Below are 21,767 nucleotides of genomic sequence, written 5' to 3' on the forward strand. Positions count from 1 at the left end.
TTTTGAGCCGAACCTAATGTATGATTTAGAGAAACACTATCTTCGGCTAATGCGACTTTGCTAGATTTTGTTCGAATCAACAGAACTTAAATAAAATAAAAATAAGAAGAAATAACCTTCTCCTGGATACTTTGTTCAAAACTCATTTGTGGGTTCGGCTTAGGTCATTGGATCATCTTATAGCCGAACGTTTCTCCTTAAAATCTTCCGAAAACTTGATTTTTATGTTACAGGTTCTGTAACTTCAAGTATCAACCTTGTTTTGCCCATAACTTCTTCGTCCGATGTCAGAATGACCTCATTCTTTTTGCGTTCTTTTCAAAATTGAATTCTCTTCAATATGGTGATAAGAAATCCTTAATTTGGATAAGTTGAACCTGACCTTCCAGTCCTTCTTATGTTTAGACGTTCTTCGCTCCTTTTCGTCGCACTTCTTCCACTTCTTTTGGCTCTAGACACTTGGATCTTTGGAGAACTTCACTTTATAGCTATTTTTCATCCACTTCCATCGATTTTAAATGATTCACCCAAGTAAACAAGTAAAATAGAAAGCAAGAGTAATACAATTTTTTTTTACAGAGTGAAGTTCGGCTGCTAACTTTTAAGCCGAACCTCAGTTTTTTGAAAATATACGTAGCTTCGGCTGATAACTTGTCAGCCGAACTGTTCATTGGGTCAGTAGATCTGGGTTTTAAAAATTCAATTTTTTGACAGATTCAACTTATAAAAAGAAATTAAACCTCGTATAGAAGTCTATCTCTGATTTGAATCACACATTTTGGTCATTTCTAATCACTAAAATCTCAAAATTGAAAACGCAAGTTTTTTTTCACTTCTTCTTCTTCTTCTTCCTCTCAAAAATCTCAACTCTCTCACATAAATTTGATTTATCTACTAATTCACCACTAATAATTTAAATTTTAATCAATCCTTAAAATTCCTAGCTAATCAAATTTATACATAATCATTAACACTAATTATAATAGGGTAGTTATGCCATTATCAAAAAGGATGGATAAAGGATGATCTTGTTTTTTATTTAGTGACCCTATTTTGGCATTATTTAGTATGCCTCAAAAAAATTCAGTATGCCTCAAAATAAGTTTCTAATATAATCCACATAAAAATCTCTTCAGCATTGGGCCTGTTGGTTGTTTATATATCATTTGAATTTTTTGAAGTGTAATATCTGAGTATCATTTGTATCATGGAATGGAATACAGAATGAGTACCACATTGTTATTGTGTTTGTGGAACCTAACCTTCGCAAGTATGGAGACACTAGCATCTACTGTTATGTTTGATGAGATGTAACTTTTAGCATCCATTGTTGGTGGTGAATAATAAGTGATGCACCTAACACATTTAGTCAAATGCAAAGTGAAAGCTTAGTGTAACTATTAAGCATCGAGTGTTTGGAAAAAATATAAAGCTACAAAATTAACATGTGTTTATGAACATGAATGTTCTTTTAAAGTTAGACGGGTGGCAGGTTGACAGCGCTAGGTTCCGGCGGCAGGCGCATAGCGCGTGCCATTTTACTAGTAGTTCTTAAAAATACAGCGCATTCATTATTTATTCTTGTGAGTTATCTCAGTACATCAGTGGTGTAACAAAGCCGTGTTGTTAAAGGGTAGACAGGATTATAAATTATATCCCAAAAATGTACCTCTTTTCCAACTTATTCTGAAGATAAATTGCAATTCCTTATGTTGCGTTGTTGATCTACGATTCCTTTACCCAACCTCGTCTGCGAGGATGACAAGCTAAACTCTGTTTGTTTTCCACTAAAACCTGAGAAGCTAAACTCTGCTGGTTTTCCACTAAAAGCTGGTGAATCAAGCTTAGGCTGAAACCATCGTTTTATGAATAACCCATTAATTCTAATTTTTCCAAATGATTCATTCCCTTGATACCGTAAACCCAGTCTCCTCAACATGGCTCCAAGTGCCTGACCAACCCTGGTAATTCCACACACGCAAAAGTACACACAGCGGTTTACATTCCGGAGTGGTACTATCAATGACCAGAAGTGAAACCCGGCAAAGGTACATCATGGTCATGGAACTATGTACATACAAGATAAATTTAAAACTGTTTTTACCTGCCTACGAGGACTATTGTTTTCTCTCCCTTGAGTGTCACAGCTTGTGTCTTTTCCACGGGAAGTAAGATGGTCACGTTTGGTAACTTTGCACCTGCACAGAGAATTTGAAGGAGAACAAGAACAATTAGAAGATAATGCGAAAGACATGACATATAAACCATAAATAATGCCACTTCTAAAGGTAGGCTTACCAGCAGCATGCCGATGTTTGAGACCCTTCAAAATTGTTAGAAGGTATACCTGGTCATTCAAAAATGAAAAATCAGTGTAACCAGAATATCGATTGTATTACATCAGAATTTATCTAATTTGATAGATACACAAAGAGGGACGACTCAAAAGTGATAAATGAGCACAGTAGTCAGGAGGAAGATTTTTAGCAGACATGAATATAAGCCAGATATAATAGCAGCAGTTATTACGTTATTAGTTCCAGAGTTGAACAAAGCTAACCTCAGCAGTATGAAGTTGCAAATTTCTTGCATCAAATACAATAGGATTTCGATTGAAGGACATAATTGGTAGCACACCAAGGGAAGCAGCCTCCTAGTAAATCATAGAACGTGGGTTGATCACTTAGCTTCCCATGAATGAATAACAATGATAACTCAAAATTCATAAAATTGGTGTATATTAAGTTGCAAACTGACCTCGAGTAAAGAAAAGGAACGAGGATCATATTCTCCAAATCCATCTATCAAGGAATACAAGTTTGGGCATTTTGAAGCATCAGCGCTGACTCCTAGATTTTCAACAAGTCTTGCTCTTAGAGAAGTTTCATGAGGAAACTGCAGGCATCCCAAGACTTCTGAAAGAACTTCAATATGAGGAACACTGCCAGATGTAATACTATCCCGATATACGCTTACGGCCATTGAAGACCTGCAGATCGATTTAGAGGCTCTAGTTACAAATTGCAAAACAAGTTTATCCAGGTACTCGAAAGATGAGATTTATGACTCTGTAGTGTTTTACCACAACATACAAAATGCAATTTCCAAAAACCTCCCAACAGTTCTAGGAAAGGGAAGCCCGGATGCTTTTATTTCATTCTTTCAATATCCTTTCTATTATGCAGTGTACAGAATATGGCTAAGCATGAAAAGTTGGGTATCCAAAAAGGACTGAATACATGAACCAGAGAGTATTTATGCTCAAGTGGTAACAAGAATGTACAGAACAAAGCCAAGTACTGAAAATCAGAGAAGCAAGGAAAAGAACACCCCATTAGAAATATCTGATAAACAACTAAATACCATTTGTTTTCTATTTGTGGGTTTCCTGAGTTGAAGGATAGAATTTGCTCGCCAAGTGAGTAAGCCTTCTCAAACCTCCGTAAGCACAAACCTTCAAAGATATATTGTTTAATCAGTAACCAAAATAAGTAGAAACTACAAAAGCGAAGATAAATAAAAAGGTGGTTAACAATACAGAGGAACTTCGGAGGCATAAAAGTAGCCAAAACTTAATAGTTAGTTGTTTTTTTTGCGAGAAACTTAATAGTTAGTTAAAACCCATGAAGCTTACCAATGATGCATCTGAACATAACAGGGTTAGGAACAACGCCATCCCTTTTGGCTTGAGCATAGAGCATTGAAGCTAGTTCCAGATTATCTTTCCTAATTGTTCATAAGGTGAGAATGAGCCAAAGGAAAATACCACGTTTTAATGATCACTAAGGTGCAAAAGAGAAGTATATGGCAATTACTTTTCACTGGCTACTAGAAGAACGGAGTATGTGATAATATTTGGGCTCACACAAACTTTCTTCAGTTCATCGAGAACTTCCACAGCCATGTCAAGCTGATCACCGTCACCTGTTACCATATCCCACATTATCATTCTGGAACATAATGTTGACTAAAGCTCTTAAGAAACCTCTGATAGTACTATGGCATCAAGACCACATGATAAGTTTGATATTTGATTGGAGAGTACAATTTTAGAAATCTAAGTCAAGAAAGGTCAATCCTAAGACAAAAACGTACATAGTGCAGTAATCAGAGCATTTAGTGCTGAAACTGTTGGGCGCACTTTAGTGGCTTTCATATCCTCGTACAGCTCCAGTGCCTTCTTCCAATCTTTTGCCTGACACCGAAAAGAGCAGTTTTGTAAGCATCCATTTGTTAGAGTATAAATTGATCCTAGTCTTTCCAGCCAAAATCTTTTGGCAAATGGGTGTGATTACAGCCATCTAGTCGCAGTCTACGAGGAGGGAACCCGATTCCCATGCAAGTTCAATTTTGTTTTATTTATTTCTTTAACGATACCACTACCTCTGACTTACATTCCTACAAGCCCCCATCAGCGAACTGTAAGACATATTTCCAAGCTTTGCTCCTTGAATTCTAGCTTCATGTAAAATTTGAAACGCAATGTCTATCTTCCCAGCACGCCCTGCAACAGTTACTAGTGCACTGAGGAACATCTGCATAGCATAAAAGGCTAATGAATCTGGTGATTCGGTGAAGTTGCTGATACTTAACACAGACACGAAGAAGGAGAAAAAAAATGTAGACAAAATGAATAGATATATTGCCATGGCATATCCTATTGGAGTGTCGGAAGAAATTGTCATGGAACGAAACTTTAACGAAATACACGAAGCTCTACTTCAAAAAGATATTTAAGAATCTAGAAGTGAACAAGTACCTCATCAGGGTTCACTCCGTTTTTCTTCATGTCATCATACACAGTAAGAGCAAAGTGTATATCACCTATCTGGCTGCAACTATTAACAGCAATTGTATACACCTCTGGCGTGCCCTTGATTTTATACTTATGGATCATCTTGTATACTTCGTGGGCTCGCTCAAACTAAAAGAAATCCGTTTCTTAAGTGTCAAAACAGGTTAACTGGTAAAGAGATAGACCTGAAGAATGTCAAAACTGACATTCCCGTATAATCCAGAAAAAAAAAGGATTACAATAAATGGTGTTACCTGACCGGCTTGTGCACATGTCTTTATCAGAGCACCAACCGTGACATGATCAGGATCAATAGGTGTTGCTTCAGCTTTCATATCTGCTAAGACATCAAAAGCACGATCAACAGCTCCTGATTGACCACATGCGGTGATAAGCGCATTGAATACAACTCGGTCTGGCTTTACATTCTACTGCATGTAAAACCTTGTTTAGTTTGAAAAGGTTACGATGCAATGATGCATATACAGACTCAGTAAAAGAGAACAACAAAAGAAAATAAGTGAGATAATTTTATTGAAATCTAACTAACAAAATAAACTTAGAAACATAATAGGATCAAGAAGTATAACTTCTGCTAAATCACCCCTAATAATACCTTAGATCTTAAAATTCCGTAAGCACCAAAAGCCTTTGCCACTTGACCAGCTCTTGCAGAACCATCAATTAGTGCACCATATGTATTAACATTTGGTTCTATTCCAGCATTAACCATCTCGTGGAATACCTGGGAAGCAAAACCCAACCTTGTTCAATCAGTATGAATTGCGCATACGAAAAATGCTATGCAGTTATATGAGAACTGCATAAGTTCGACTATAGTAAAGAGGCACTGAATATATATGTTTTTTTTTTTTGGATCGGGGTCAATAGGTATATGGTGCTGACGAGCTTCGAACTCATGATATCATCACCCAACAACCTTACCACTACTGCTTCAAAAAGAAAAAAAGAAAAAGCTTACCACTACTGAACCTAGAATTGTACATCAGTGAAGAAAGGGATTTTCCAACAGAGTTATATGAAAAACCTATAAGCTTAAGTTCAGGAATGAGGCAATGGAATTTAAAGTATACATCACTAACTTTAGGGGGGGGGGGGAATCCCAAGAAGTTGTATGATACTCCTATGAGTTCAGTTTAGCAAATAAGGGATTGAATTTTAATAATAGATCAATGATAGGAAGATGCACATGGGTTTGATACATGCAAGCTAGAAGTGAACAAAAGTTGCCGAGATTAAACTAGCTTGCAAGTTAAGACAAGTTATGACGAAGTTCATATTTAGCTAAAACCCCAAGGCAGAAAAGGCAGCTTACTTCAAACATGGCATCGACTTTTCCGCTTTTACCACAAGTGGATATTAAAGTAGTGTAAAGTTTGCAATCAGCTTTCATTCCAGCTTCTTTAACAAGTTTTAAAACTTGAAAAGCTCCTAAAAATGCAAACAACAAGAGGCATTAATAAAATAAGATAAAACCAGCAGAATAGTAATCACTACAAGAGTGTAATCCACGAGAATTATAATAATTTTGAAAAGAATTTACCTTCTGAATTTTGTGCACTTGCACAAACAGACATGAGCATATTGAAAGTACTCAGGGTGGGGTTCTGTATCAAATTAGTAAAGCGAAATGCCTGTTTGACAGCCTTTTGAGTTTTACAGCAGCTGAAAAACCTGGCATGATAAACCTAACAGCAGTGCAAAATTAATTTTGTGAACATTTAAAAGAGTTAGGGTAAGCTAAAGAAGAAGAGACTAACCTTGTTCATATCAAGTAAACCCCTTTGTTCCATGGATTCTAGCAATTCTATACAGCTACTTAACCTGAAAACCCAAGAAAGACATATTAGGATAAGCTGCTACAATAATCAGAAGAAAAAAAATGCTACAATAATCAGAACAGTCTGAACAAGTGCAGAGGTTACTCAAAATCACTGTCCCAGGAAACCTAAAGCAGTAAGGCAGGTCATTGGATACAAGTTAGGATTGGTGTTAAGCCAATTCTTCCTATCAGAGCCTCGGGAATAATTAGATATCAATCCAAATATAAAGCATCCTACATCATTTATGAAAATGACTTTGCAGCTTAATAAAGGAAGAGTGGTACCTTCCCCCTCTCAACAAGCGGTTGTAGGCGCTTGAGTAGTCCGATAAATCACAGGTACCCGTACCGTTGATTTGTACTCCATTAAGTGGAGAACTTGCCTCCTTTTGACCATTAAGAGCTGCAAGTCCGTTTCCAATATCTCCCAAATTTCCACCGTCCTTGCCAGAATTCTTTCTTTTACGTGAAGGACCTCTTCCTTTAGTACTCGAAATAGGCACCTCCCCTCGTAGGAATCCTGAAATTTAAGCTTAGGTTTAAAGAAAGCTACCATAGCCACAATATTTGGGAGTCTCCACCGAGACAAAAAAGAAAATGACAAATGCAAATTGAGATCAAAGCAGAGTACATTCATGTAGAGTATAACCTGTTTTCGCATGAGAATCATTTAATGACAATTCTTCTCTGCTTAATGTAGTAGTAGGCTCGAGCAGGGATGAAGCATTATTGATATGTGCTTTGGAGATACGCGGAAATATTGCCTTAAATTCCTTCAAGCTCGGCATTGACTTCATCTCAGACTGGCTTTCCTCATAAAATGTGTGGAGTCCTTCTCGAACGGATTCTCTAAGGAATGCAGTATAGCTGGGAACTTGAAATTCACTGGCTTCTTCCACTTCATTCTCTAACTTCTCTTCTTTATGTATGTGTCCGTTTACATCCGTTCCAGATATTGTAGTCTCTGCACTAGAAATTGATTCAACCATTACTTGAGAAACTGATTCAACCATTACTTGAGAAACTGATTCAACCATTACTTGAGACAACTCCTCCGGTTCCATCACAAATTCCCCTTCATGTACTTGAGATGGAAATTCTTGCCTCTCCACTACAAAATTTAATGGCTCCAAGCTTAATTCCTTGAGGAGTGGGGGTTCTGCAGTAGAATTTGACTCAATTTCTTTCGTGGATACAACACTATCGACTCTAGTAGCAACAACAACAGAACCATTCGACTCAAATTCTTTCTGATATTCCACCAATCCTTCCTTGTAAATGCTTCCATTCTCATTCCCACTCTTATTTTTACTTTCCTCCTCCACGTGTATCTCTACTTTAGCTTCCTTGATTTCAAGAATCTCACTCCTGATACTCTGATTCACAACTTCTTCCCCTTTTTCGGATAACTTATGGTTGCGTACGGCATTACCACCTTTGGGACCTGAAAGCTACACCATGAATTCACAAAAATCATTAGAAAGGGGATTCAATTTGAGATTCTTACGGGACATGCAGCACTTCTTTTCAACAGTAAATAATCGTGTAGAAACAGTTTTTCATGAACTTTTTGCTCAATCAACAGAAACATTTTGCCAGGGGCTTCCTCACTGAGGTTAGCCTTCCAAAATATCTGAATGGAAAAAGAAAAAAGTTTCATTACGAGAATTTGAAATTTATAAGAATTGCGGCAGCTTACCTTTCTCAAAATTTTCTTTTTTCTAAGATAATTAGTATAATTCAAGTAGACAACGGTAAGAGCTGAGATAGTAGCAACAGCAACAATGACAATAACAGGTGGTGAATATAACGAAGCTCTTAAGGTAAAGCCAGTTGATTGAATTTGATACTCTAATTTCTTCCATTTTCTTTTTCTATGTTCAAGTCTTAATCCCCGAAGATTACTACAACCAAGAAATTCTTTACGAAGAAGGTTATAAAAACGAGGTGAAGAAGGTGATGATGATGTTGATAAAGAGAAAGATGTTAATGAAGTTAAGGTTTGAGATTTTGACGAGAAGCTTACTTCCATTGAAGCTAACAAAGAGAGAGAGAGAGAGTGTCTGTGTGTGTGGACAGTGGAGGGAAGTAAGAGGGTGAGGAGGAGGAGGTTATTATTGTCTGACGATTGACGGAAGAAACATTGGTTGTTAGTTATTACTTCACTCATCCATTTCCTTGCTTACGTGGCAAAACTGTTTTTCATCTTTTCATGCACACTATGCTTTTCTGTGTTACCCACGTCAAACCAATCGTTTCCTAACTGTTAGGCCTTGTATCGTGTAAGAAGAACGTCTCAAAAATATAAGAGATAAGATGCATACGGGGAACTGAGACAGGACCTTGACATGGGTTTTCTTTACTTACTCTTTAATTACTCCCTAGCCACTGCTACTAACCACAGCTGAGAGGATGATTGTTTTGGGTGCCAGATTTTGAGTTCTGTGCCGCATTTAGTTTCCTAGGTTACCAGTTATCTCCGTCGGAAGAAATTGAGACACTCCAAAAGTTAAGTTCAGATTCCAGAACATGTCTGTTTGCTCATTCTTTCCAGCAAAGGTATGCATATTCAGAGATTCTATCAGTAACTACTAATATTCATTGGAAAATACTATCATTAGTTAAACTTATTTCGAAACCAAAACAGTCTTGAGGAGCACATAACATTTTTTTTTTATGTCATCAACTAAAAGCTTTTACAAGTCAGACAACTATGAGAATGTCACAAGGAGCCCATACAATTTTTTGTTATTTAACAAAAACTCTAATGACACAGCTAACGCTCTACAGCAGTACCAAGTTTCGGATCCCTGGCTGATCGATCAATTAAGCATTAATACAACAGAAGATCAACACCAGGACCTCCCAAATGTATCAATTAAGAACACCCCACAATGTGCTCGAAAACCTGCTCAATCCTGTTCTTGTCTAGAAAGTCGGACGGCAGAGTAGGTTGATTGATGATGAACCCCAAAGAACAGGGAATGTATTCTGATCACATAGACGAGAGACTACATACCCGATGCATTCAGAGCCCTGAACTTGCACTGTTCGTTCATGGCCATCAATTGGGCATCTTTCTTGTCTAACATAGATGTCAGCTTGATATTCTCTTCCATGAGCTTCTGTACTTCAGCCTCTTTTTGCATCTTCTCAGTTTCCAATTGACTGGTCTTGGCAACTAGCCTGTTATATCAGAAAAGAAAATACAATACATAAACTTCCACAGTTATTGAGTATATTTTCGAAGTACGGTTGTTCATTTACAGTTATACATACACTAGAAAGGGGTTACAACTAAATGCTTCTTTCACACCCCAAATAATTCATCACTCACAGAAGGAAACACATAGACTTCCATGGTTATTTGGTATATTTTCATAGTACTCTTGTTCGTTTGTACATACACTATAAACGAGCTTCAATTAAATGCTTCTTTCAAGCCCCAAATCATCACGTATTAGGAAAGCCAAGCTAAGAGCACAGTTGACCACTAGTTCAAAGGCACAGTGAAGCTGCTCTGATGAAAAAAATAATAGACTAGGCAATGCAAACCAAAGAATTGTGCCACCAGATTTGGATCAAAGTAGATATCACAATGTTGTGAACTCTTACATATAACGGTAAAAAATATTTGAGAGTTTAAATGTATCAATTGCTGTAACGTAAACTACTGAGAGTTCTCCACAAGTTCAGTAACATAAACTGACAAGCAAACTGAACTTGCTGGAATTGTCTGCTCAATTACTAACTAGTTCTGAACGAAATGGATCATGATTCATGTGACTATGAACACTTTAATCATGTGACTATGAACAGCATGGGAGTACATTTTACTGCGAATGATAGGGGTAGAAAGAAGATCCATGTGTTAAAGCACTATTTACACATAGAAGCATGAAGAAGAGATGAGTCAGTGTCACTTACTTTCGCAAAGCGCAAGCACCACAATGAAAAGAAGACAACAGAAAATTGCAAGATGTGTGGGTATATATATATGCATAAAGAATGTGTTAAAATGATGTATCGATGATGAATGTGCATAGAAGAAGCATAAGATCCTGTGAAGCAACAACAACTGCAGTTAGGAAGTCCTATGAAACAAGCAAGGGAGAAGAATAAGCACACCTATCGAAGAGCCTCTCAATTGTCTGAAATTGCTTCTCTGATGAAAGAAGTGTTTCTCTAACACTAATTAGACTACTAACGTAGGATCTCAATGACTCAAAATCCTGCTTCACACGACAAAGCTCTTGCTCATTTTCTGCAGCTCGTTGTCTTTGCCTAGATGTTTCTTCTACCATATCTTCTACTTTCTGCCGCATTTCATTCAGGATGCAATTTGTACCTAGAGCAAACCTTTCCATTTCCTCTACCTTTGTCGACATGTTCTCAATCTGTAGAGCCTTCTTTTTAATTTCTTTCTGACCCAAATCTACCTTTTCTTTCTCAATAGTGGTTTCAGTTTCTGCCATAATTACCCTCTTAACAAGAACCTCCATGACATCTGTTACCATCTGCACAGACTTAAGGATTTCACCAATATAGGCTCCATCATGCTCATCAAATGAACAACTCCCATTAATATTAATTTTCATGCATTCATCTTCATCCACATGGTCCAATGAAGAAAGACTTACATCCTTCGACCAACCAGACAACGGTGTACCATCTTTATCAACAAACCCCGACCCTTCCTGCTGTTTGATCCCACACGATACATGTGCTAGATGCGGAACTGCCATAATTCTTGCCTTTGATTTCAAGTAGGACAACATTGTCGAGGTAGCTTTGACCCTTCGCCAGAGTACCTTTAGTTCTTTTTTTGAATCTGCATCAGAGCCTTGAATACACGCTTCAACTTCTATAAGCTTTTCTTGCAACTTATCCACTTGGCAAGGACCATGATCCATCAACTTCCATGAAGTGTTGGTCTGACTTAGATGAGATTCAAGTAATGAGAGGGATGAATCTCCCTCAACTTCCTTTGCCATTGCCTTTGAATTTATAAAACTAACTGTCAAGTTTAAAAGTTACGAACTTTAGTGGTCGATTAGAGAAGCTGCCTACTAACCAAGCAACAATAGGATAATTCAAAACAGGAAATTACACATGATCATTTCAAGAGTATCCTTTCTAATTAGAAACTGTAAAGAAGTAAACAAACAAAATGTGACATTTTTCTAGAATAACTCCAAATTAGTTAGTCAAAAAAAAAAAAAAACTTTGCTTTAAGAATAGACTATATTTCCAACAAATGTTCGATGCAATTCAAATCAACCAAGGGAAACCAAGAATAAGTTAAAATGTTTGTACATTTATGGATTGCGAAGTAGACATATCATTCAAGGCTAAGATAACTGAGCAATTTCTTTAAATCTTAAGCAATTACTCTAAGGTTAATAGCTAATTCAGTACTAAAAATCAATTGACAAAAAAACACACTTCAAAAACTCCGAAATTATCATTTCCTTCATGATCAATATTGAGTATCAACTGATATCAGAATTCACATACCATTCAAAGAAACAAACTTACTAAAATATTCAAGTAACAAATGAGAGTATAATTACTCAAAGCTCTCATTTCTATGAAAACAGAAAGAAGAAGTAAGAACTCGTCCCAATAAGGATTAAACCCTAACCCTAATATAAAAAGAAAAATCGTCAATTTTACGATGGAAGGAAAAAACCCAGAATAATCTGGTCGGCGAAGAGAAGGATGATACATACAGGAATTAAATCAACGAGTTTTATTATTACCTTATTCAAGAGATCTTTAGAGGAAAAAACTCATACGGAAAAAAACGAAAAAGGGATGGATTTTTATTTCTGCTTTGTTTATTAACACGCGTTGGGATAATACAGGATGAAGAAAGAAATAAAATGGAAGAAGGAGAGAGAGTGAAAGATGAATGGTCCTTTTTTTTTCTCTTCTTTCTATTCACTTTAGCAGGTGATGTTTCTTTCTACTTTAACAAGGGACCACTAATTATCCGAACCGTTGCTTAATCTTAAAGTCTGATCCAGATTCCAGTTGTAGAAATTAGTTCAGAAATTAATGTTTAATCCATTTTAGTGGGCTTCTACCCCTCCAAAGCCCAGAATCTCATGGTCCAAATAATCCGAGGTTTTATAGTTGGGAAACTTAGGGGAGACCCAAAAAAAAAAAATATTCTCATTGTCAAGCCCATAATTAATTTTAGGTATTGTGACACCCATAATTATTTCCGTGACACCCATAATTATAAGAAATTGTTAAAAATGTACGCATCAGGGATTATGCATCCGCATGACAGGTTATGCATCAGGGGTATAATTGGCAACACAACTTGGATATAACATATCTAAAAATCCGCACCTTGGAATTTTACAAATTTTATATCGTTTGAAATCTTTTTAAGAGATTTACCCAACGAGTACAAATAAGAATATCAAAAAAAAAAATCACGAAAAAATCAGAGGTGATCATCATTTTAGGCAAAATTTTCGAAAACTTGATACATAACCATTATGCAGCCACCAAAAAAGATGCATAACACATTCTGCAGATGCATAACGAATTATGCAACCATTTTCTCCATTGCATAACAAATTATGCATTTGGATAACAAAGTTATGCATTGTTTTGGTTGATTTTAGTGCGTACATAAAAAAAAATTGATGCATAATGCAGATTTATGGATGCATATAAGATTATGCATTTATTTTCTCGATGCATAAAAGATTGTGCAACAATTTTATCGATGCATAATGCATTATGCAGTCATATTTTCGGATGCATAACAGGTTATGCATCTATTTTCACGACTGCATAACATGTTATGTAGATATTATTGTAGGTGCATGACAAGTTATGCAACCTTATTTTTTGTTGGTTTCAATACTAAGAAAAAGGTAGCTGCATAACGTGTTATGCAACCGTTTTCTGGACTGCATAACAAGTTATGCAACAACTTTTGTAGATGCATAACAGGTTATGCAACCATTTTCATAGCTGCATAACAAATTATTCAACCATTATGACCAAACATCAACACCAATATGACCAAATACATATGTGGCTTCCCAACCAACAACACCAACACCTCTCAAAAACGACTAAAACTATAAAGTACCATAACAATTCTGAAAAAAGCAACAAAACAAAAGCATCCACAACAACTATTTTCCACTGCCCCTTGAAAAACAACCAATGAACCTATTGAAACCGGCAGCAAACCTTTGTTACAGGGTCAAGAAAATATGGCAAACTGACCCACCTTTCTTCCTTCTTTTCTCGTCAAATACCAGAGCCAAATACTCATGTATTCATAAGCAACTTGTTCTTGAATCCAGCTCAACTGGTAATCTTCTAAACGGACTCAGACACCACTTTAAATCCTCTCCAAAACATGTGCAAAGACTCACCACTCTATAGTTAAAAGGTGGCAACAAGAACTGGCCGGTCATTCAGGCATTTAGCCAAGCACCTTGTGTGCAGTTTTGAGTTGGTGACGGATTGTGTAATGGATGCATCTTGGAAACTACCAGAATCAATTTCTTACCAGAAAAAGTGGATTAGAGACAAACCCACTGTCCTAAACATTCACATAAACCTCAGACATTATCAAAATGCACTTTATTCACTGAAGTTAACAACAACAACAACTTGTCTCTCTTCCCTGGCTGATATAACTTCTGAAACTGTTCACTATCAATCCTTGTTGTGAAGCCAAATTCGATAAAAACACATCTTCATTTTCTTCTCCGCTTCACATTCCTTGTCTTAACCTCCTCCATTACTCACCCAAATCGATGGCAGCAACTCGTTTTCTTCCTTATCTCCATCGGCCAAAACTTCCATCTCTTATACCTTCTATTGATACCTTCACATACGACGACGGAACCACTGTCAAACTTCTGAATCGACCAACCAATTTCTGCATCTTCCTGTGTTGAACTCACATCACAATTTCGAGACCATCTGCTGCCATCTTGGAATCAAAGACAAACCCAAGTTCTTAAATCTTCTCAACATCACAGACCCGCCTTCGAATTCCTCTTCCTTTCCAAGCAACACACAGACTACAACCCATTTTTCGCAATTCAAAATCAGTAATTTCTTCTCATCTGCTTTGATTTCAAAATCTCACAGATCCCCTTTCCTCTTCTTGAACAACAACCTTCCATCTGATTGAAAAAAACCCAATCTCAGTTTCTTCTTTGATTCAACCAAAATCATAGTAGCAAACTCTCCCTCGAATCTTCGTTGTCTAAATTCTTCGATTTCCTTATCTGAGTTAAGAAGAATTGAAGATGATGAAGAAGAAAAAAGAACGACAACCGAATTTTATAAATTATGGGTCTGAGAATAATTTTCTTCCAGAAAATGGGCGCGCGCCTTTATTTTTGGGAGCGTGGGTTTCACAGTAAAAAGATCTGGGAGAATGGGTTCCCCTGTAGTTTTCACTTTATAGTTTTATCCAAATTCTAGACGAGTTAGTCCAGAGTCTAAACAATTCAGTGATTCCCATTAATTTAGTAATAATAATAATATGATGATTTCAGGTGAATTTCTTCTGCTGTGGTTGAAAGTTGAACAAAGTTTTTTTCTTAGAATTTCTGGCCCCACCGGAATTTATTTCGACCGATTGGATCATCCTGTTTATTCGCACCACTAATATTTCATATTTTCCGCACCACCGCACCACTTGAAACCTAAATTAATGAAACTTGCGCCAGAAGCTACTTTCCCTCACGGCTTTCTTAATCTCAATTTTATCAAATCATAATTTCCTTCCTCAATTTATTTTATAGGTCAACGATGATTAGAATAAAGAAATCATAGATACCGAGACCATGAAGCAAGTAGTGTATATCACGGAAGAGCACAGGCAGTCGACATTAAGTAAACAAAACTCTCCCTCACGCTCATGAAACATTTTCGGATTACATCCTTTAACAAGGACTGACCTATTTTTTTAGGTTTAACTATATGTCGGCTCCTTCTATAAAGTTTTAATCATCAGTTGATGTAAACCAGGGTTGATTGATTTTGAAAATTAGGGTTGATTTTGATGGTAGTGCTTTTGAAAACTAGGGGGTTAGTCAGTGGGTGAAAGATTTTCCCTTTGTAGATAAATATTACATTACAGTAAATAAAAAAATCAAGATATCATCACCTTTATATTTTCTGCACTTAAAGCGATCATATTTCTAAAATTATGGTTTGTTTGAGAAAGGATACTGTTTGATTAACTGATCTTTAATTTGAATAATTGATGTTGCATTTCTTGATCCATCTAATCAGTCTTTTTTGAACCTGATGAGGACTGTTCTGTCACCCTTTGACTTATTAGCAGTTAGTAGGATTGAAGTGATTTTAGGAGTTGTTTGGTTTTCCGTATCCTCTGTATATTCGTAGAAAATAAACTATAGCGCATGCAATACAATAGTAAAACTATTCAAAACTAAATTAGTACTACAAACGGAAAGCCAATAAGATCAATCTTGATTCAGAAAATAAAATAAAATAATAAGATCAATTTTTTACAGCTTAAATGTAAAAACTCTTTTCCTGATTTTTATTTCTTTAAGTTCGTATTAGAAATAATTAAACCCAACTTAAATTTAAGAATGATAACAAAAAGAAAAACATATTCTGAAACTTCAGACGTTTTCTTAGTGCAACTAAACTTCTACGGTGAATCTGAGCCCGTGCTCTAGAAATAACTATCTAGCAATTCCATATGTAAACTAGGTCTTTGAATTGAGTTTATTTTTTATATGAGATTTGAATTCAGAAAAGATTGAGAGAAAGAGCGAGGCAGAGAGAATTTTTGGAGGCGATTAAACAGATAAAGAGAGATTTTGGAGGATTAAATTGGTTCTTCAACAAATTTCAATCTCAAGTTAGTTTTCCATCTTTAATTGCTTGTTCTCCTTTGGTTAGTCGTTCGATTTCTTTATGAATTTGAGTTTTTTTGAATAGATAATATGAATATGATGTGTAACATATTATTTGATTATTGATCTTGATTTGATTTTGTTATTTTTTAGGTTTTAATTCTCGTGAAACGATTTTGATTATTGATTGTTGATTTTGAGTTTTTTTTTTGATACATGATATGAAATCGAACCGATATTTGATTGTAGAATCTTGATTTATTCATCTATGTGTTCTAAATAAGACTCTGAATCTTTGATCTTCGATTAATTGATTCTATTTATTTTTTATTATATAGAATATGTACTTTCTTGTACACTGTATACGTTTTAGTTTATTCAAATCTACAAATTTGATTTGAAGCTTCAAATATTATTATCTCTCTCATGTATTAAAATGTTATTCAAATATTTTTTTATTTTAAATCTCTTTGCTAGTTGATTCATAATTTTTTTTTATTTAAATCTCTTTGTGTTGGTGATTTTTAGATCTTTTTCAGATGTAATGATTTTTAGATGTCTTCATATATATATATATATATATATATATATATATATATATGTGTGTGTGTGTGTGTGTGTGTGTGTTTGCATAACGCTTTGTGTGTTTTCATAAGGCTTTGAATTTTGTTCATGATGATTAATTGATAGAGTAACTGATATCTTTTTATAGCATGTGTATTTTTCAGTTTTATACATATGTTTTTTGTATGTACGGGTATCAACCATGTCTAAGAAGGTTGTTTATGCTATTTTAAATCATGGTGAGCACTCGACGCCTTTTCATGTTAGTACACAGAACACCTTAGATGACTTGAAGCATTTTGAATTTAAACAATGGAGGTCTTTATATCCTGATACTATAAGTTTGAGCTATATGGACAATGATCGCAAAGTTTTTGTACTTGGTGATATACAACTGCAAGGTCTAGTTGCTCTTACGGTTTTTATTAACAATGATGATTTTTATTTGAATGTCGACGTTGAAAACGAGGGGGTACCAAAATACACCACCAACTTTTTCTTAGGTAACCTGTATGGACTAAACTTAATTACGGTCCCGAGAGTTACAACTTAATGAATCTCCATCAGGAATTATAAGATGAGCTTATATCTCTATACATCACAATCAGAATGTAAACAAAGGCAAGTCTGTGAACCTGATTATTATGTGAGAGTACTTGGACGATTCCAAAGATCAATATCCAAGATCAATCAAGTCGTATCCAACATTTGTGATGGACTTATCTACTTTAATTTATTTTAGCGTACAACCTGTGATATTTTAATTATAAAGATAAACAATATAATGCGGGAAATAAACAATATAAACACCAGAAATTTTGTTAACGAGGATACCACAAATGCAGAAAAACCCCGGGACCTAGTCCAGATTTGAATACCAAACCGTATTAAGCCGCTACGGACTTTAGACTACCATCAGAACTTCGAACTAGAATTTATTTGAGACTGAATCTACCATCACATTGATTCAGTTATAGTCACGCTTCTTACGCCTTTTGAATCTCAGTAGGACTCCACGCAATTGATTCCCTTATATGACGTCCTTTACAGCCTAAGAGTTGCTTCATCTCAATTGAATACTTAAAACCCATCTGCCTCCCACAGACAAGCCTATATATGATTTCCATTCTGATCAAAGATCAAGATGAGGTAGGAAATAGATTGCAATAGACAAAGTCTATCAAACCTCAAAATCCGGTCTTATGACTCCCGAAGAGCACTCTAGATTATTATTCACCTCACAAGTATAAACTTGTGGAATCACAAAGTTTTAGACGAAGACGTTATGACTTTTATCTATCTTGTTCGTTAGAGCTAAAGGCTCAACAATCAAAACAAGATCAGGATACACGAACTATCAAGATAAAGATAGTTTGGACCTGGCTTCACGAATCCCTAGGTGAAGTCTTTTTAGTCGCTAAACCCTAAAAGGGTTTGGAGGAGAATATGACTCTAGTTTACAAGTAGGACACACAAAAATAGTGTCAGGGGTTCAATGATCCCAGTTGTTTGAGATTCTCCTTATATAAACTTTCAAGATCAAGGTTGCTTTAGATTTAAGCTAAGGTTGCTTTAGATTTAAGCTAAGGTAGCTTTACAATCAACCAATCAATAATCAACGTTAGATGAAAAACTTGACTTGAGATTAATATAAAAAAATATAAACTTTGGTTAGGGTAAACCGTAACTGAACCGTGCATGATGACTTGTTCATAAACAGTTAGCCGAAACTAGCCAATTGAATGATAAGCTTAACCATTTTCATATAATGCTTTAAGACTTTAATCTTGAGTCACAAATGTGATCAATTATGTCTAGATAGTATTTTTAAAGATTTATTCAAATGTCGATTATCTCATAGATATAATTCTAATGTATCTGAAAATATTCGACAGGGTAAGTACGTGTACTACACCTGTTCGTGAATATATTTGTCATAGTACGTGTACTGGGTATACTCTTAAGACAAAAACAGGTTCAGAAACATACAGATCTTTTATGGTTTTCATACTAGGTATGCATACCTTTTCGGTTTTGAAGCCAACAGATTTTTTCGGTTTGTATACTAGGTATGCATACCTTCCTGTTTCACGAGTCAACATACTTTTTATGGTATGGATACCAGGTATGCGTACCAAAAAGTCGTTATCGAGCTATAGCTACGCCGGTATGTGTACTGGGTACATGTATTGCGGCTCCAGACTTATAACAGTTCTCCCAGTATGTGAACTGGTATGCATATTATCATGTATCCAAATTTTATAATAGTTCTACATCTATCTAATAATCGATTTGAAACATTCCCAGAAAACATCAATGACATATATTCACTGTTCCATGCTATTTTTTAAATGATTAAATCTTGAATCATAATTTAGGTCATAAACAATAAATTATCCTTAACCAAATTCATCAAGTATGAACAAATGTTCTTAAGCTTGGCATATTTCGAGAACGATTAATCAAGATAAACTTGACTTGAAATTTCTATTATGCATGTAATGTTTAATTTAGTCATGCGACATGTCTCATAGATAGAGAGGTGAAAACTTGAGAAATAGGTGGTTCAGTCTTCACTTACCTTTTGTTGAAGAATTTATCTAGAGCTCATGTTGATCTCCGACTTCAAACGGTAGAACGCAGTGATTTCCGATACTCAACTACACACTTATATCCTAATCCGGGACTTGACTAAATGTAGACTAGAAATCAAGATATGGTTTTGATCAACTAAATTTGACAACAAGCTTGAGATAACAACACTTGTGAGTTCGACCGAGCAATGCTCTAACAATCTCCCCCTTTGTCAATTTTAATGACAAAACTATCAATACTTGTGGGTTAAAAAATAAAGCTTCAAAACTCCAGAATCTATCATGCTTGATTTCCCTGGTTCTCCAATTCCTTGAATTCTTCGTTACTTCAAGTTGCAATGATTATGAACGTGTTCAACTCAGCATCGTTGTTGCTGAAGATCCTCTTGATAACAACTTTAAACGTAAGAGCCTTTGCATATGACTTGAGATATCTTTATCTTAAAGAATCAATAGAGTTGTTACCAAACAGATTTGTTGTTCCTTTATTGTTTGGAATACGATCCAAAGGAATTGTTCCAGTGCGTGCACTCATTGAAAGTCAGAAGCGTAGGGATAGTGAAGAAACTAAGTGAATTAGGGTTAGTTGTTTGGTCTCAACTATACGAAGTTGGTTTATATTTTGTATAACGGCTTAAATCTGAGAGTATTCAATTTTAGACTAGGTCCCGGGGTTTTTATACATTTGCGGTTTCCTCGTTAACAAAATCTTGTTGTGTCATTTACTTTCCTTTTCCGCAATTATAATTGTTGTTATTATAATTTAAAGTAAATTACACAAACGTTAACTCCGCTTTACTTGATAGTGATCCTATAGAGTTTGGTTAAGTCTGAACCTATTATCAAGTAATCACACTTTGAGTGTTGTATTGTCTCGATCTCATATTTATGCAGGCGATCACACAAAGTGTGAATACCGATTTGTCGTATTGTCTCGACTTTGTCCATAGACAACCACTTTCGGTAAGAGGACTTATAGGTGGATAATTTAAAGATTATGGTGTATTTGGGTACCCTTGTCTTTTCACAAGTCTTCAAAAATGTCAGTTAAGCCACTAAGTTTTGTTCTCAGTTCAAACAGGGTAGCTTTTGACTGAGCCAATATGTGTTCATAGTGAGTTATTTATCCAAGGAGAGATTTCTTTGAGATTTTAAATCATTCGTCTTAGACACAAAGTTTTTCACTACAGCCTTGAAATCATTATCCTGATGATATATAGATAAAAGACAAGTTGAGGTATAACCTTTTTCTTTTCCGGGCGATTTTTCATTTCTGATCCGTGATGATTTGATTCCTTCACAAGGGTGAACATTAACGGATTTTGCTGCATCCTTTTTGGTCATACCTCTAATTACAGGAGCCATTGATCATATTTCCTCAAGAAAAACAAAATATGGAAGTAACCCTAAATAAGAGAAATGACCATCCTTAAGAGGGTCCGAGAACCGGTGCGACTTTAGTATAAACTTGTCGTCCGTGAGCCATGAAATACACAAATTGTGACAACCTTTTATATCTTAAATATACTAACTATTAGTTACTTATCCTCACGAAAATCATACTTGTGTCAACATAATATTGAACATATTCTTAGCTCAAATAAACAGAGTTTAGAGCGCAAGAGTTAATGGTTCAAAAATTACGGACTAGATACGAACGAAAATATACATTCTAGATTTTGGAGCTGGCTCAACAAAATCACATACACGATATCTCTATGAGATTATCATGAGGTGTTTGACGTATGGAATTAATGCTAGATAGGTGTTGTTTGAAGAATCAAATTCAAGCATATACATCACACATGCGGTATCACTAGTTGGATAATAAAAGAAGCACCGCATTTACTTCATCGATAAATATACTTATGTTTTGTGATGATACTCGAGGAAAAGTTTTTTTAAGAATGGGGGACTGATGTAGGACATCTTTCTTAGTTTACAAGTTATTATTATTTCCTTAATTAGTATTTTCTTTATTTAGAATGCTAGTATTTTAGGTACCTAGTAGAAGCCTATATAAACAGACATATGGATTCTCTCTAGATATAATCTTTTATTAATCAAATTATTAAAAATCTTAT

General features: G+C 35.5%; 2 protein-coding genes across 4 annotated transcripts; both read right to left on the reverse strand.

The window, feature by feature from the left end:
- Positions 1–1,394: 1,394 nt before the first annotated feature.
- On the reverse strand, positions 1,395–8,746 carry LOC113330531 (pentatricopeptide repeat-containing protein MRL1, chloroplastic-like). Its single transcript, XM_026577332.1, has 19 exons — positions 8,338–8,746; positions 7,288–8,089; positions 6,924–7,158; positions 6,577–6,640; positions 6,360–6,504; positions 6,132–6,247; positions 5,412–5,540; positions 5,050–5,223; positions 4,760–4,924; positions 4,395–4,535; positions 4,096–4,195; positions 3,816–3,924; positions 3,635–3,726; positions 3,364–3,454; positions 2,758–2,989; positions 2,561–2,653; positions 2,299–2,347; positions 2,105–2,198; positions 1,395–1,961 (listed from the first exon to the last, which is right to left on the reverse strand). Exons 1-19 carry the CDS (start codon positions 8,668–8,670, stop codon positions 1,682–1,684), a joined length of 3,444 nt encoding a protein of 1,147 aa, XP_026433117.1. The 5' UTR covers positions 8,671–8,746; the 3' UTR covers positions 1,395–1,681.
- Positions 8,747–9,287: 541 nt separating this feature from the next.
- LOC113330532 lies at positions 9,288–12,572 on the reverse strand. 3 transcript variants are annotated; one of them, XM_026577334.1, is made up of 3 exons: positions 12,401–12,572; positions 10,767–11,655; positions 9,288–9,824 (listed from the first exon to the last, which is right to left on the reverse strand). In XM_026577334.1, the coding sequence occupies exons 2-3, from the start codon at positions 11,630–11,632 to the stop codon at positions 9,650–9,652; spliced, it is 1,041 nt and encodes a 346-aa protein (XP_026433119.1). In that variant the 5' UTR covers positions 11,633–11,655; positions 12,401–12,572; the 3' UTR covers positions 9,288–9,649. The 3 variants fall into 3 exon arrangements, with proteins under 3 accessions (XP_026433119.1, XP_026433121.1, XP_026433120.1); XM_026577336.1 differs by lacking the exon at positions 12,401–12,572 and adding an exon at positions 12,177–12,316; XM_026577335.1 differs by lacking the exon at positions 12,401–12,572 and adding an exon at positions 12,156–12,303.
- Positions 12,573–21,767: the final 9,195 nt, after the last annotated feature.

The sequence above is a fragment of the Papaver somniferum genome, unplaced genomic scaffold, assembly GCF_003573695.1.
Source record: "Papaver somniferum cultivar HN1 unplaced genomic scaffold, ASM357369v1 unplaced-scaffold_118, whole genome shotgun sequence".
Taxonomy (NCBI): Eukaryota; Viridiplantae; Streptophyta; class Magnoliopsida; order Ranunculales; family Papaveraceae; genus Papaver; species Papaver somniferum.